Raw genomic sequence first — 17,357 nt, 5'->3', positions numbered from 1 at the left:
TTTTTTTTTTTTTTTTTTATTCTTTTTAAAATTAAATTAGCGTCCAGCTTTCAAGCAGATGTCTCGCTGGGCAATGACGCCGCAGTGCCCCTGTCAGGAAGGGGGGGTATTAACACTTACATTCCTTTAATCAGTAAGTAGCCCCCGTTGGCCCCTGTATTGTTACTGTGCTTGAGTTAACGATGACCTGTTACCCTTCTTCTCTCCAGTCTGTATAATATATACTTGAAAGGATGGGTCTCGCTGGGAAAGAGTTTACCTCGAGCCAAAGTACACTGGTGCAGTGGCTGTAACTTGTTCATCTGCAGTGTGTTTCTGTACTGGTGAATGGGTCTTTCTGAGCGATGAGGAGGCTACAGAACAAGGGGAGGTTGTGTGTGAGGAATAGGCCATTCCCTTCCCCCCCCTCCCCCTTTTGAAATCAAAGAAACCAAACAGACAAATCCCTAAAGTACATATTATACAAGCTGCTAAACCACGAGTCTGCAGGGCCCCTAGCAGCATGCACCTGGACGCACATTGGGTTGGGTTTGCGCCCTGGGACTCCTTCCCTCTTGGTATCTGTTTATTACGTGTTTGCAGATGCCTCTGAGGTTTTACGTCATTTCATCATGGGTCAGTTTACTCCAGTGTAAAGCGTAATAAAGCAGGCCCCACTATACATGGAGCCAGTTACTGGTCACGCTTGTTAAAAGAAGGTGGGCTCTCAGTAAACTGGCACTTCATGGCAAATTTCTATTGCTGTTATATGGGCTATCTTGTCTTTCAGGCTTTAAAATGAACATACAGAGGATTGGGTGGCAAAGAGTGGGAGGGGAAAGGAGGGAAGAGACTGATGTAAGTTGGTTGACTTTAAGGGCCTCTTGACAAATTATATTAAAGAGCCTCTGCAGTTTTGGAAGAGCCGCCTGCTGTATCGACAGTAACTCTCTGCGCTTCTCGGACTCTAACCAGAGTGCATGGCGGTGTAAAAAGGCGGGGGGATTTGTACCCTGTTTGTGGTGGGTGAGGCATGCCAAAGCATTAACCTCTTGCATGCCAAACCTCTCTGCAACCCCTCTTCCCCCCAAAGGCCATGGTATAGCAGGAAGTACGTATCGGGTGCTTGCTGGGTTATAAGCATGCCCCTCTGCAGGACTGATGCAAAATGTCCCACCGCTGTGGAGCTATTGTGTCACTTTGTTTGGAGCAGACGGTTGTTCTCTGTGCAGGAATTTGGATCCTTTTCACCCTCCACCTTGTCTGTCTTTCCAGTTCCAGGCTTCCCCTATCCAACTGCAGCCACCACAGCAGCCGCGTTTCGGGGAGCCCATCTGAGGGGCCGAGGAAGGACAGTGTATGGGGCAGTCCGGGCCGTACCTCCCACAGCCATCCCTGCCTACCCAGGGTAAGCACTGGTCACAAGAGCAGAGTGCTCTGCACAGACATGTCAAATAGTTGATTGGTTAACCAAAAAATAACTAAAATTGTCTGGATGGTGAGAGTCAGGACATCGCTAGTGCCAGAGCATTCTGCACACGGTGGCATCTAGTGGGGGCAAATCTAAATTTTAAGTTCTTCACTGAAACAATTCTCAGTACTTGCAGCAGCATAAAGCACTGATGGATTCCTTCTCATAATTCCTCAATTTGTCTACGTGGTATTTGTCATCCATTCACCCAACACATTATAGCGCTGCTGAGAAGGACGCAAAGAGAGGAGGTTTAAAATTTCCAAAAAGGTTCTGCTCTTTGCACTCCATTTGTGTTTTCATATTCAGGAATGAGGAGTATTATCCATTACCTTCATGCCTCACCATCTGGCATTAGGACACAGAAGAGCCAGTTACCCACAATGGATTTGCTTTCTTTGTTGGAGACGGTTTAAAAAGGTTTAAAACAAAGATTAATCAAGTCCATTAATTTAAAACTGGGAGTGTTTGGGATATAGGGAGAATGAAAGTGCAGTGTTCTTCTGTTATATGAAGCAATGGTGAATGCGTGGCCTTAGCATTCCTTGCCCTCTGACTTTTCACTAGTAATGCAGTGGAATAGATGCTGTTGCAAAAGCGTATTGTGCTGTTTAAAAGTACAGGGAACTAGGTTTGTATGTGAGTTTTGCTTTGAGTTTTTGTTCGTTTGTTTAAGTGTGATGGAACGACAGAAATCAACAAATCCCTTCCAAACTGTCTTTTTTTGTTTCTGGTTTTGAAGATGCTTTATTCATATTGCCTGTCTTTGGAACTGTACTTGCCATGTTTTCCAGGCAACGTTCTCAGAAAGGAGTAGGAATGAATCCTCCAACATGGAGAAGTGGACTGACCTTTTTTTCCTTTAGTCTAGCCCCAAAAGGGAAGAAAATAAATTATAAATCTTTTATTAAAAATGGAGGTGGAAGCCACACACATCAGTGCAAGGAGCTGGCCTGATATATGCTGGGCAAACTTTGCAAATACCTTCTGTAACAGATTAAGTGGTGAGAGCTACTGTGGCCCTTTCTTTTTAGAGTCCAGTTTGGTATTTAAAGTAGAGCTCAAGGAAGCAAGCTGCAATGGTCATGTGTCTATCTAGCTTTGCTCTCCATCAAATCTGGCAGTGTTTGTATTTAATTCACCGGAAGACTTTAAATGAAACCTCTTGTCTGAACATGTTGGCCTGCCAAACAGAGTGTTTATTCTGGATTTTCAGATCCACCCCTTTTTGCCACCACTCCTAGTTCATTTTCTATATCCTGTAACCATAGCCTCTGACCTGCAACTTGTCTGTCTGTTGCTCTAAAAGTGACCCAGTCTGGTTTTATTGGGAAGTGCTCCACAGTGGAACAGAGAAGCCAAGCTGAGCTAAGTGCTGCCGTCTAGCAGAATATGAAATGCTTGCACCAGGGAGGGGACGTGCTCTTCATCCCTGGGAGTTAATGGCTGGAGCATTCCTAGTAAGAGGCTGTCATGAGTGGTGGACTGGGAGGGACTCTAAGCTTGTCTTAGAGCCGAGTCCTGTATGAAAGGTTTATTTCCATTTAGAATATGGGCCAGGCTCCAATGATTATTCCTTCCAAATACTGTCTCATGACTGTGTTTACTTACATTACATTGAGTTTGTCTGACCCTGCTGACTGATTGCACGTCTTCATGGGCAGCACACTATCCAGTAAATGTTTTCAGGGCAGCAGTAAGCAAGGCAAGCTCACAAATGGCCCAGAACTGTCCCTAGTCCTGTGCCCTGGGATGTAATTAACTCATTCTGGTCTTTATTGTCATCATGGTTTGAATGTCTATAAGATATGTTGTAGAGGGAATTTAATTCTTCACGGAATAATATACAACGTGCTACTCAGTTCCATGTCGCAGTAACCTGTAGGACAACCACCACTCCACGTGGGCAGTGTTGACCTCCACGGAGCCAGACACCTTACCCTGCATCAGTTGCTTTCTTCCTGGCCGGCAGCAAGATGACACCATAAGATCAGTCAGCAACATGAGTGATCAAGACATTGAGTGATGTGGAAGAAGACAGTACAGTAAGCTGCAGGTTAACTCAAACCTAGTAGAAGAAATTGGTTTTCACAAACCTCAGTGGTGTTTAAGTTACACAACTTAGTGGCATTACTGTATTTGAGAGTTTAGCAGAATTTAAAAAATGCAGAATGTAGATTCATAAAAGCTCATGGGAATTGCCATACTGGATTAGACCCGAGGGCCATTCAGGTTAGAGTAAGTTTTCACAGTGTCTAGTGCTAGATACTCCAGAGGAAGGTGCAAGAAATCATATTGTTATTTAGTTTATTTATTTAATAGTTTTAACATTTATTTCAAGAACTCAAACTAAGATTTACTAATGCATATGTGGACTGTACATACCTATGTGTGGATATGGACGTTTATCCAGGGAAGTCTGTTCATACCTTAGAAAGCAATTGCTCAGACCATTCGAGAGGATGTTAGACAGTCACCTGAGCTTGACCTCAGAATACAAATACAACCTTCAATTTATAACCAAGACGGCATTCAGTAGAAGTAAGGAGACATATTATAACCTCTGATACATTGCATGAGTAAAACCTGCACTGGAATATTGCCCTGATTTTTAGTGGCCATGCTTTCTAAACAAGAATGCTGACAAATTACATTTTGGAGTAAAAGCTGTAAGAAGTCAGTCTGAAAAAAGCCTTGCCTACTATAAAACTTTCAAAACTAATAAGCTTGATCAATTTTAGTTTTCAAACTATAGGTTAGGTATTGACTTGTTTATGGTCTTCAAGCACCTAAATGAAGAGTAGGCTTGCCATAGTAAAGAATAGTTTAGTCTAGGAGTGTAAATATATAGAGGATTCACTGACTCAAAGCCAGAAGAAGATAAAAGTCAGGCTAGGTATAAGGCAGTAGAGAGCTTTGGGGGTTTGCAGTGGTTTTTTGGTTCCTTTTACAACAAAGTCAACTGTTGGTACACCTAAATGATATGATGACTGCTTTGCAAAACAAGCTTCTTTTTTTTTTTTTTTCTCATGGATGTGTTTTAGCTTGGCTAGGGGACTTTTTGCAGATGCCACAGAGTTGCTAGGCTGCTGGGTTGCTTTTTACTTCTGGTCAGTCTACATAACCAGAATGGTCTCTGTGGTTCTCGGATGAATTCTCTCCATTTTTGCTAGCATTAAGAATCACAGATATAGAAATTCTAGCATATAAATAAACCTTGCTAAATTTCAGCCCTAGCAGTCGATGTCAGTCAAGTCCTAAGTGAAGGAGAGATGGAGGATGCACGTGTACTTCGTTGTTTGGACTCAGGAATTCTTGCTCTTTCCTGTTATTAGTGTTCCTTGCAGTTTATTATGGAGAGCTGACGCTAGTATCTCTTGCTGACAGGATTCTAAGTTTCAGGAATAGTGGCCTGATCCAATGTGGTAATGCTTATGTTCATCCAGCTGATTGTGTTAGGAATAACTGTTAAAACTGCTAACCTGTTCATAAACCAACAGTCACTTCCTCTGTCATGCATTTGCCTTTCCTGCAGGAGCAGGTGGAGTATCACTGCTAAAACACTCCTGGTCCTAGATAGAGAACCCAGCAATGTAAGTCACTGCCCCAGGAGCCAAATTCTTTGTTATGTGGTTGTAAAAATTTAGCTTCAACAAACATGATCTTATGGCCTGCTTCTCCCTGCTGAAGTGGCTCCCCTCTTCCTCTAACAAGGGTCTCTATCTTCATATCTGCTCCCAGCGCTCTTGGAGACCGTAGTAACTTTATCCATTGGGAATGGAGTGTACTTTTCCTGGGGAAGACAACAAGACTAAATTATTCAAGCAGTAGCTAACACTGCAACAGATTTTTTTAAATTTTATTTTATTTCATTAGTAATAGCATGCAGAATTTTGGCAAGATCTGCTGGGCTTTTTTGTGTGTGCGTGCCTTACAATAGGTGGGTGTCTGAGGGTAGCAGGCTCTTGGCAGCATTTCACATTCTGTCTGATGAGTAAAAAATGATAATCAAAAGAAAAGCTAGTGTTCCATACCTTCTTTTTCCTTAATGCTACTGGTAAGTCATGCACATCAAATCCATGAACATCACAGATGGTGGGGCTAATGCTTTTTAAAGCCTTGAGCAAGTTTATGTGGAGCTATTCAGAGAACAAAACAGGAGGAAATTCCTCGGTATGAAGCACACGCTGAACTCAAATGGGTGGGGGGCATCCCCTCTCTTCCTTCCTCATCCTTCCCCAACCCCTGTCCCCAAAGCAAGCTGCATAGTCTTACGCTAGCAAATGCTCTGGTAAGAGTGGCTCTTTGGGAACCCCAGGCTCTGGTTTAGCAGTTTTCCTGCTTGAAGTTCTGAGAGAAAGAAAACTATGGCTTAAAGCAGAGAAAGCACCATCCCATGGAAACCCTTCCAGTTGCTCCTCTCTGCTACGCAATAGGTCATTACTACCAGGGACTCCCACTGCACCTTTCAATTCTTGGACCTTGGACCAGTCACCTAACCTTTTTAGCTCATTATCTCTGCTTGTGAAAGCAATGCATTGTGGGTATTTTTGGTTTTTTCTTTTTAATTACATTTCTCTGTGTTTACTTTGATCAGAATTGATTGACTTGTTTTCCTGAGGTGTTGCATCGGTTCTTTAAGATGCTGAATAATAATACTTTGCATGCTTGTGTGATCAGCCAAATCTTATCGCATGTCTAATGTGCAGGGTAAAAGCAGGTGATGTATGGATGTCAGAAACAAAGTCATGCAGCCCTGTGAAGCTCAAAATATGTAATCATACACAACTCTGAAACGTGCTTCTGACATAGGTGACTCCAGCCCCTGTGGGATGCCTTCTGAGGGGCTCCTCGATTTCACAAGCCCGCTTCATGAAGCCAATGTTTCCACGTGTTTAGGGGGTAAATAAAATAATTACAGGAGAATAACCAGAGTGGAGGTTTCTAAACCCTTGTTTCTCTTCTTCAGGACATCCGATCTTTTTGAGTCTATTTTTATTGTACAAGATGGTGGTTCCCCTCCCTCTCTCCTTTGCATACTGTCTCCCCCTCTGCCCGCCCCTTCCCCCTTTGCATGCCATGGAAGATGACTTGGAGCCGTCTAGCGTGCGTGCGCACACACATTCTCTCGCTGATTTGCTCCTGCCAAAAGCCCAGGTTGTGGATTCATACATCACCTGCCTGTGTAAAACGCATGTGCATGCTGCCGTCCTCAATAACCGGAATGTGTTTTCTGTTCTTTTGTTTTTTGTTTTTTTGTTTTGTTTTTTGTTTTGTTTTGTTTTGTTTTTTTGTTTTGTTTTTGTGTGGATTTTCTGCAGTGTGGTTTACCAGGACGGATTTTACGGTGCTGACCTCTATGTAAGTACACACACCGGAGCCTTCTCGTCCCCAACCCCTGACAAGCCAGCCTTTTTTTTTTTTTTTTTCTTTTGGTTTGTTTGTTTGGTTTGGTTTGTTTTTTTTGAATATCATTTACTTTAATTTTCTTCTTCCTTGTGGATATATATATTTATATATTTAGGAATGCAAGCATGCTTCTCTGTCACTGCGCTTGCCCCTGGGTGCAAGACCTAAGCCTTTGGGTTTCCTGATCATTGCCAGGGTCAGTTTACTGGGTGTCCTGTCCCCCACATGCACACTGCTACTAATCAACCTGAGAGATGATTAGCGAATTAAAATTTCTCTCAACACTTCTCTCGTTTACATAATTTGGATATAAAAATAACAGGACTGGTTTAGCCTCAGATCTTCCCTTTCCTTCTCCCCCTCTGCCCTCCCCTTTCTCTCCCCTCTTGGGGCCCTTTCAGGTTTGATTTGTGCAGCCCACACTAAACTGAGCGAGCTGTATGTTTAAAAATGTTCATGTGCCACTGGGATGTGGAGATAATCCCTTTGGGGAAGACACTGGGACTGATTAAAAATGGAGACTGAGATGCTAGAGTGAAAACTGACATCTCATTTTGCTGGTGGAAATGGTACCTAAATAGGCTAGATTCTCTCGCCCCTTTGGGGAATTGTAAGTACAAATATGTGGAGATGTTCGGTTAGAAGAGTCGGCAGCCTCCTCCTGTCTGGGAATTAGCTCTGATACCACGGGAGACTTTGTCCTGTCATTGTCTTTGTCCTACCTAGCCAGTCGGTATTGCAAATCTTCAGGGCACCTGTGTTTACGTAGGTGGGTCGTGGATGGAGAGGTTCTGACTGGCCAGCGAGAAAAGCGGTTTCCTCTGATGGAGAGCTGTTGCAGAGCAGCTGTGGTAGGAATACGCCCTTCAAAGCCAAAATGTTCAGGTCCACTACTGCCATCGCAACTTGTGGCCTGCCTAGCTCTAGCAGAGCTCCCTTTCGTGGTATTGTAGGTAATAGCTCTTTGGAGCTGGGGAAGTTTTGTACTGGGTAGTGGCACAGTTGTCAGCGTGGAATTCACATCCCCACTCCTTTGAAGTTGCTACTCCTGATGTTTTTAAAGAGGACCCTAGGGTTAGACTCAAGATAATGGGTGGAATTAGCTTTTGGATTTTGTTGGCTTACATGGAGGGTCACGCCTGTAAAGGTGCTTTTCTCAACACACAGCAGTTGAAAGACGTGCTCTCTGAGCACAGAGGTATTGGGTGCATTTCTTCATTCTTATGTATACTATCGTGTGCGAAGTCCTGCCTAGTCAAGTTGTTCCTTTTAAAACTGTGTCAAGGACTACAGAGGGTTCTGGGTTTTCCTGCCTCACTCCTAGAACACCAGCTTTGCCGACCACTGACTTTGCTACAGCAAATAAACAAGCAAACAAGCAATGCTTAATTCCTCTTCCCTCGAGAGTATGGCATCTAAGAGGCTGGCATGCTGAAAGGGAAGGCTGGCCAGGATTACTCCCTATTTCTTTTGAGAAAGCTCCCTCAGAGCTTCCATTGCAGGGGGATGAGAGGCTTATTTAACATGTTTTAAGGAGAGAGACTTCACTAATGAAGAATCCCCTAACCATGTGGTGCTGCAATGTGGTAGCAACATGTAACACAAAACCAAGCCCCACCTCAGGTTAGAGGCGTTAGGTGGACTTCTGACGACTTTGCTGTTGGTGGCTCTGATCTCACTATCAGAAACTAAGATGATACAAGAGGGGACTCATCAAGGTAAATGGTGGTGCTTTTTGCTATGTTAATTGCTGCCCAGAGCCCTCCAGTAGAGCTCGGGAAAAAGTAATCGTAATCCAAAAATGAAGTTACACTTCCAAACAATTTGCTTGGCACAGGTGGAACGGTAACAGTGTCCCTGTGCCCCACTGATTTGTCATGCTTTTCACTGCAGTGCTTACGTCCCTCTGGTTGCTGTGAAAGGCTTGTCCAAATTGTGGAAAGGGTGGCAGAGGGTACTTCAGTTAGGACTGGGAGGAAAGTTGAACTTAGGTTCCTTTAGATCTTCTGAGTGTAGGGTTGTGTCAAGGAAAGGGTGGAAAGGAGCTGAGCTGGCAGGGAGTGGTTAGTGGTAGGTAAGATGCAGGGGAACTGTCCCAAGTTTGGGCTGCTTTTTCTGCATACATGTTATGCACCGATTTCTCATTTTCCTCCTCCTCCTCTTCCTCACTCCTTTTTTCTCTCCTGGGGCAACCATCCTGCTAGCCATTTCTTCTGTGAAGAAGGCATTCCATCTCTTGTTGGATGCATCCCACTCTGGCAAGACACCTGAATTCATAAAACAACCTGCCCCCAGGATGCAGAGGGCTTCATTTTGGATCATAAGAAAGGTTATCTTTCTTCTACAATGGGGTCAATCTGGGTGGTGGGGGGGGAACCCAAACAAACCCACCTGTGCGAAGACCGCTGCTGCCTGTGAAAAGCGTGCTTGCATCCACTGGAAAGAAAAGGCTGGTGAGCCCTGCCGCGGGCTGTTTGTATGATTGTTTCTTTCCACAGCTGTGTTTTTTTGAACTGCTCTTCCTGTGTTCTGTTATAGAATAGTCTTACAGGAACCAATCATTAGCGCTAAAATACCTCAGGTAGGAGTGCCAGTGTGACCTGCCAACCGATCAGATTGTGGATTGCAGTGGAAAAAACTGAATTATACTAACCATTCCAGCACCACATTAGAGATGGGAACAGAGGCTTTTTTAGGGCAGCGCAGACTCATGTGTGATCCGAGCCCCTGCTGTAGCAGGGCGGCGTGTGTCCAGATTTCACACCGAGTGGCATTTCATTCAAACAAAAAAATAATATAAATTTAATGGAAGGGTTAACAAGGTCATGCTTGTCCCATTACCATGTAGAAGCACCTGCTGCAATGGACGCTGTTGTCCTGTCACTTCTTTTAATTCATTCATGCTCATTCCTGGTGCACGTATGCCACCCTTCTAATACAGAAATACTGGAAATGGTTCTTGCCCTTTCTGCTTCTTAACTTCTGGTTTAGGGCAGTTTTGGGGGTGGAGAAGACACATTTGAAATACAACAAATAAAAGATCCTAAAATCGGGTTCGCTGCCTAAACCTGGCAGGTGGTCAAACATATCTAACTGGTACCATGAGTTACACATTTCTCCAGGGGTATGGGAGAGCTTGTGTCTTAGTGGCATAAGGGCTCTTTGGAGCAAAGAGGGCCAGCAACACACTTTGTACGCCTGTCTAAGGCAACAAGGGAAAGAGAAAAGGGAGGCTTATACCATAGGATACACTGACATAGTAAGTTGTAGTTCCTCAAGTTCTCATTGGATTGATCACCTAATATGGATGTGAAGAGTGGAAGAGAAGATGGACTTATTTTGAGCTGAACTGTATAAAGTGCTCATTTATCTACATTAACATGCTCAGTAATTGGAATGCTGCTTTATTTAGGATTGCAGCTTCCTGTATATGTTGTTTTGTCATGTTTGTGTTATTTCTGGGAATATGTGACAATATTGAAAAAGCTATCATCTAATTTTAAAGCAGGAATTAAAAAATACATATTTTCGTGCTTCATTGATGAGCCAAGGATGATAACATCACAGAAGAGTCATTTTAAATTTGGACTTTCGTGAATACCTGAGCAAATACAGTCATTTGACGATTGAGCTCTATAGGCTCAAGTGCTACACACTCACATGGAGAAAGGGGTTTAGCCCCAGCAACACTGACAGGATATCCAGAGAAAGAGAACTTGAATTAAGATAAGCAACATTTAGGATTGTGTTAATCTCTCTCACATGTTCCCCAGACAGTCCAAAAGACTGTACTGGACAAGACCAGTCTTGATTTAGACAATCCTTTTGGTTGTTACTGCCCAGTAAAAATGCATAAGCCTTTTCCTCAGTTCTCCTGTTTCTTTGTCGAGGTGGTGTTTAAACTGTCCCTCTGATAAAAATGTCTCTAACTTAACATCTTCACAAAGAAGCTCAGCCACACTCATTTCTTCTGAGACAAGGCTAAAGATTTTAAAAACCGAACCTAGATGGAACCTGTCCCTTTGAAATTACTTCACTTTAATAGATGGAGTGGGAGTTTGCATGGCTGTCCTGGGTTTCAGGTACTATGCCACTCGATGCTGTCTTCTGTTGCAGTTTGGCTGGGGCACTGGAGGAATGTGGTGCAGCTAGCAAGGGCCTTTTTTTTTTTTTTTTTTTAATTATTACTATTATTTTTCTTTTATTGGGAAACACAATTGTTCATGTTTGTTGAAGATGCTCTACTCTGTTATAGTTTATATTTACTATAGTACCCAAAGTGAGGGGCATCAGAAATCACTAGGGGTGGTAGGACCGTGTAGCTAAGGGTATGGATGAGCTCTGCATACCAGTTAAAAGTTGTGTGTGAACAGGAATAGCAGGAGAAAATAACTGGTGCATTGGACAAGCTGAGCAGGGCTTTAGATGCACTGATGGAATTATAGGTGGGTCCTGAGTTATTGAGAACAGGAGCATCAGCTGGGTAAGACAACCTGCACAGTGTCTCCTTTGCTCTGTACTGGTCCCAGAGCTTGGTGAAAGCAACTGCGAAATAACAAGTAATAGCCACAAGTTTCCTTCTCCTTCCTTCACGCTGTTTTGGTGTATTTGGACCTGCTGGTCATGCTAAGTACATCCCCGTGTCAGAAATTCCCCAGCTGTCCACACTCATTGCTCCTATGACAGGAACGTACCATGGCCATTATAATCCCCATTTTTGGTTTTATTTGAAGTACACACAAGTAGAATTTGCCAGACCGCTTTGAACTGAGCAGGTCTGCCCATGCGTGTGTACCTTTATCCTGTGACTTTTTTTTTTTTAAATTAACAGTAGCTTCAATTTTGCATCAGTGCATGGTTAAAAAGCAATACACATGTCAGCTATTTCTTAACTTCATTTCTCCAATGAATTATTTCTCCTGTTTTTTTTGTTTGTTGTGCAGTTGACTGAAGAAATGTTAACATCCCGCTCTAAATCTCTCAGTGGAGTCTCTGTTCCCTTCTCTGATATAACAGATGGGTTATTGCTTGTTATAATTATTAACATTGTGGTGTGGGACAGGGCTAGGGTGGGAGCCATTCCGGGGGGCGAGGGCGGGAGGCTGCGGGAGTCCGTTAAGGTTGGAATGTTAACTCCAGTGGTGACTGACTGTTTCCGTAATAGCAGGTTGTTGTGGCTGCACGCTCTAGTACTTGAGGCTGTGTACTTCACTGAGCTTGTGGTAGAGCCTAGGGCGAACTGCTGTCCCAAGAGAATGCTGGGATGGATAGAACTAGCCAATATGAGTCTGAACGTGGTGACTTTGCTGGTTGTTCTAGCTCCAGATGTCAGCATGCTTAGTTTTTAATTTTGATTAATAAATGTTACGCCATTCCCCCTCCCACACCTGATTCCAACCCTTCTTTTCTTTTCTTCTTCTTTTTATTTTGTTTTGGTTTGGTTTGGTTTTGTTTTCCTTTATGAGAGACATGAATTAAGAGAATTACATGATAACCCTTTTTGGTTTCAAACTGCATCTCACTGTCATGTTCAGAGTACATGCCAGGCACATTTGAAATGGCTTCTGATCTGAAATGTGGCTGGCAAGCGTGGGGCAGAGTGGGGAGAAATCTGGGTGAATGCTGAAGCTGGCTGCCCTGAGGAGGGTTCTGCCAGGCAAAAATGTCCCATACGCCATGCCCAAGTGACAGACCCCATCAAGAGTTCAGGAAGTTTGTAAACTTAAGGGAATACCACAATGACATTGGTATGAAGTTTTGTCTTAATTTAGTGAGGTTGATGAAGGTTTGATTTGGATTAAGGCTGTACCTCGTTCCTGTCTTCTCTGTCGTGTTCTGGAGGTGGGAGTAATGGTGGTGCGATGATAGCATGCTAAAACCAAGCTACACCTCCCCAAATGGTAAATCCAAAACGCAGGGACTGAAAGTCTAGATGTGATTAAAAGGGCAAAATTGTAACATGACATCTCTTTCAGGCAATGTGGTGACATTTCAGAAGTGTAGTTTTGTCTTGTTCTTTCTTCTGTTAACCAGAAGATCGAAGAGGCTCCCCAGGTGTGTTTTGGATAGCACATTAGCCTTCGTGGGGCTAACACAGGCCCCACAAAAGCAACCAAAATTAATTTAAAATCATTCCTTCTAATTTAAAAGCTATCTAGTCCCAAACTGAGCACAATTGAGCAAACACACAGTCCGGTAGTAGAGCTGATCTTGTACTCTTAGTTAGATATAAGCAAAAGATCTATAGGGAAGAAGTGGTAGAGGCATGTTGAGCTGATTCTGGAGGTGAAGAGCGTAAGTCTGCCTTGTGGTCATTCAAACTCTGAAATGTCAATTGGAGGGAAAAAAAAAAAGCCAGAAGCAATCTGGAATTTTCTGATGTTATTTATGGCTCATTGTGTTTCTAGCAAAGCCACGGTTCATTTACCATTGCCGTCCCTAAGTTAACAAAAATGCGTTCAGAAGTGTACAATAAAGAAAGATCTAACCTGGGCTTCAGAGCCCTCTTTGCTGTCTGCCCATGTAACCTTTACCCCTGGTCCGAAAGGTGGCCTCTGTCCTTCATTACTGCAGGGTGTCCAGGGCTGCCTGTCTGAGCCAGTTCTCCCTCTACTCCAGGAGCTCCTTGTGGGAGTTCCAGGAGGAGACCCATGGGTCTTCCATTGGGTCAGGATTCACATTTTGCCCATCCAGCTCTAACTATGTTTTTAGTAACTACCTCTTATCAGTGTAAGCATCTGAAAGACCTTTACTACAGGTGTGTGGCATGGGCAGAAACGCAGCAGCAATACAGACTGTTCTGGCACAAGTTTCGCTGACCTGTTTCCTTCTTACACAGAGGGATGGAAGAATGGTCTGGTTTGTACCTCTGTCAATTTGACTGTTGCCAGCCCTGAGACTAACAGAGGTTGTCTTCTCTGGTTGTCTTTTCCTGATTGCTTTTTGGCTTTTCTGGCTATTGGTACTTTTATGCACGTGGACCAAGTTAAATTCTAGCCTTTTGGGTTTCCCAGGCTTAAAGAGATAGAGGGGGAAAAAAGCAGGAATTTCTCGGAATGGTCCCCTTTCTAAAATACACACTTCACAGAAAGTGCCTGCCTTGGATTTCCCCAGCACAAGAGGAAGGGGACATAAAAATTACATTTTATGCAAGGTTTCAGCTCTCCTCTGGTTTTCAGTATTTCCGTGCCAAATTTAATTTCCTGCAGGGATATAACCATGCTCAGGGTTGCCTTAGTTTATTCCTTCTGCTAAACAGTGGGGTAATGGAAGAGTCTCCCTGGTCCTTCTGAGGAAGGGAATACACGAGTTACTGGGCGATGCTTGCGATAAACATGACATGGGAGCTGATGCAGTTTGAAACACTTCCTCTCCTTGTGATGTGTGTGACTTTTTTTTTAATTTTTATTTTTTTTTTATGCTTTGCGTGGGTGGACAGGTATCTGTAAAGTCAGTTCTCTTCTCTCCTGCAGGGTGGATACGCAGCCTACAGATATGCACAGCCTGCTACTGCAACAGCAGCCACGGCCGCTGCAGCCGCTGCAGCAGCTTACAGCGATGGGTATGTAAGGGGGAGGCGTCCACGGGGGCTAGCTTGCTGTGCTCAGGGATTCCAGGAGCCATTGATCCATTACAGTATTTCAGCTTCTCTCCCTGTTTCTTTGTCTCACTTGCACTGGCACGCGCACACGTGCATGCACAGCCCAACATGAAAGACTTGAATGCACGGTTTGTCTCTCTGCTCCCGGGCAGCGTTGCCCTCCGGTGTTTGTGAGCTGGCACGAATCCTGGCCTTTTCCCTGTCCTTGTGATTCTCTGTACAAAGGAGGCAGTGTGGTTACTGCCTCGGAGTCAAAAGACCTGGCTTGCCTCACCAGCTCCTTGCTTGTGTGGCTCTGGGCAGGTTGTTTAATCACTGGGTGCCTTTCTCTCCCCATCCGTACAGTAAAAATTACTCAGCTCAAACAGTACTCTAGGATGCTTTAACATACAACTCTATATAGATATAAAGGATTATTGTCATTGGAGTGCTTGCCTTAAGATTTTTCATTTCCTGTGCAGTGAGGCCGTGTTTTAATCCTAGCGCATGCAAGACCATTAAAGTTTATACTCCCTTTTCATTCTGGAGAACCCCTCACTGCTTTCCATTTAGCAGCTGTTACCGTGCCAGTAGCATTAGTGCCAGCAGTCATTCTCTTCCCAAATTGCATCACGTGAGGTAAGGGATGCATTAGGTGTCATGTCAAAGGCGCTGACCTCTTTCCTACAGGTCAAGCTCATGGCTTCTGCCACATTCCTCCTTGCAGGCTGTTCTCTTGCCCATCTCATACGATGCATGGCAGCATGCCCGTAGGATCTCTCTGAAGAGAGGCTGCCTGCGTGCATGTGTGTGCATGTATGCATACATATGTATAGAAGGGCATGCTGCTTCTTCCATTGCCTGTGGTCAGACAGCTGTTTCTCTGCCCCTCCAAAGTGACCTTTTTTCTTTTTTTTTTTTTTTTTTTTGTATCTTTTCTTCCGCTCTTCAGTTATGGCAGGGTGTACACAGCAGATCCTTACCATGCCCTTGCCCCTGCCGCTAGCTACGGAGTTGGCGCTGTGGTAAGTGGGATTTTCTTTCTTGTGCTGTTTCTCATTTTGCAGCTTGGGGAACAGCTGTTCACTGGGTATCGGGTAATAGAACTTCACCCAGAAAAACTTTTTTGCTGAGGGAGGAGGCCCTTAGCTGCCATGTCTGGTTCCCAGTTCCGCATTCATATGTTTGTGTGTGTGCAGTAGGAGAGGAGCCAGGTTGTAGGAGACCAGTTATTACTTGGTCTTGCATAGTACCTAGTACAAACGAGATGGTAGATAAATGACCTGAAATGCCAGGGGACAGAACATTGTTGGTGAATCAGAAGAACAGTATCAAGGTGATATATAGAGCAAAAATCAGCAACAGTTAGAGATGCAAGGCACCCTTTCTTGCCATATTGCATGTTGAGAAATCAGTTCTAGGAAGCAAAAGAATAAGTTGTTCTCGTGACATCTTGCAGCAAAGCTGCTCCACTTGGTTTGTTCTTCCACTCGTGGAAGGATGCGGTTTCCTGCCTGCCAGCAATAGTTACGCAAGCACAGGAATGAGGTATGCTGGCATCGGAGGGGAGTGGAGCAGCTTGCTGAAAACACATTTGCCCATCTGCTTCTAGCCAGCGCAGTATCTGTGTTGTTGCAAAGGCTGGACTACAAGTGTATTCAGAGAAAAACACACCTAAATATAGATATCTGCAGTGTAGCACCTCTGAGCCTCAGCTCATCATGTGGATTCTCTTTAGGGTCAATGAAGGAAAAGCAGGTACTTCTAGGATGCCAGGTCATGGTGTCTGTTTTAGACCTTTACCTTAAGGTTGAGGTGAAGAGCATCCTAGAAGTCCTTGTTTCTGCTATCCATAAAGACAGCCTAGACACTGGGTCAGAGACTAGGGCTCATGAGTCCCATCTCTGGTAATGAACTCCCTTTGGCTGAGACTTGCCAAACTTCACCTGCAGCTGGCTGTCCGTGAGCATGTTCTCCTGAGACATGTCTTTGGTTTTGCAGGCAAGATTCTCCTCTCTTGCTTCTTAGAGGTGCTGATGGTGGTGGGTCAGTGCCAGGACATATCCATCAGTTCTTCTGAGAGGATTCGGGTGCTGTCCCAAGTGTTTCTTCACAGTTGATCTCCTAACAACCTCTTCTTCTCTTATTTAATTTCTACAGGCGAGTTTATACCGAGGTGGCTACAGCCGATTTGCCCCCTACTGAAGTGACGTGAGCCCCCTGCAAGTGGGACAGCCCCCCCAGTTCATGAGGCCTGGCTATTGCAATATTTACTAGTAGAGGAACTCTATAGCAAGACGAGGAGGAAAAACAAAAAACAAAAGAGAAAATACTTTTTTATACCTCACTATGTTCTTTGAATATGTATTTTTTTTCCTTTAAATTTCTGCCTTTAATTCTTTTGTTCCAAAGATTGTGCATTTTTTTGTTTTTTGTTTTCGTTTTTGGGGTTTTTTTAACTGTGGTAAAAATAATGCATTTCCGTGTCTGTATGTTGGTGCATAGCTTATCCTACCAATCACGGAAAAGGCGATTAGCGATAAGGAAAGCTGTTAGAAACCGATACCATGTGATTAATCAGGAACACGCAGACAGTTACTTCCCTGGGTCTGGTGCTTGGTGTCTGTGAGACAGGAGGATGCGAGGGAGAAGTCTCCACCTGCCGTGTTTCTGGTCTACAGAAGGAAGCACTCTTTGGCTGTGGCTGGGACCTTAATGCTGGTGGGAAATAGTCATTTACATTTGAAATTGGGGCAAATGCAGAGACTTTTCTCATTTTTATCACCATCTGACATGCACAGATTTGGGACAGTTTCAGCAGTGTCAGGATTTTAGACTTGGCAAGAGAAGATTTCCTCAACCTGCCCAAAGACTTTGGCTGTTACATGCTGTACAGGGGATAAGACTTTGAAAGGAGTT

At 44.0% G+C, this 17,357-nt stretch overlaps 1 protein-coding gene across 1 annotated transcript in view; it reads left to right on the top strand.

Annotated features, from left to right (window-relative positions):
• The window catches only part of RBFOX2 (RNA binding fox-1 homolog 2), an 87,774-nt gene extending 70,928 nt beyond the window's left edge, over positions 1-16,846 (top strand). Inside the window, exons 8-13 of the mRNA XM_074168078.1 lie at positions 41-133; positions 1,255-1,387; positions 9,398-9,440; positions 14,332-14,420; positions 15,391-15,463; positions 16,599-16,846. Of these exons, the coding sequence (XP_074024179.1) occupies positions 41-133; positions 1,255-1,387; positions 9,398-9,440; positions 14,332-14,420; positions 15,391-15,463; positions 16,599-16,643 (476 nt within the window). The 3' untranslated portion in view covers positions 16,644-16,846. The remainder of the gene's footprint in view (positions 1-40; positions 134-1,254; positions 1,388-9,397; positions 9,441-14,331; positions 14,421-15,390; positions 15,464-16,598) is intronic.
• The last annotated feature ends 511 nt before the right edge of the window (positions 16,847-17,357 follow it).

Source organism: Numenius arquata, chromosome 2 (genome assembly GCF_964106895.1).
Source record: "Numenius arquata chromosome 2, bNumArq3.hap1.1, whole genome shotgun sequence".
Taxonomy (NCBI): domain Eukaryota; kingdom Metazoa; phylum Chordata; class Aves; order Charadriiformes; family Scolopacidae; genus Numenius; species Numenius arquata.
Note: the sequence above shows the minus strand (reverse complement) of the source record. Positions and strands in the feature narration are given on the sequence as shown.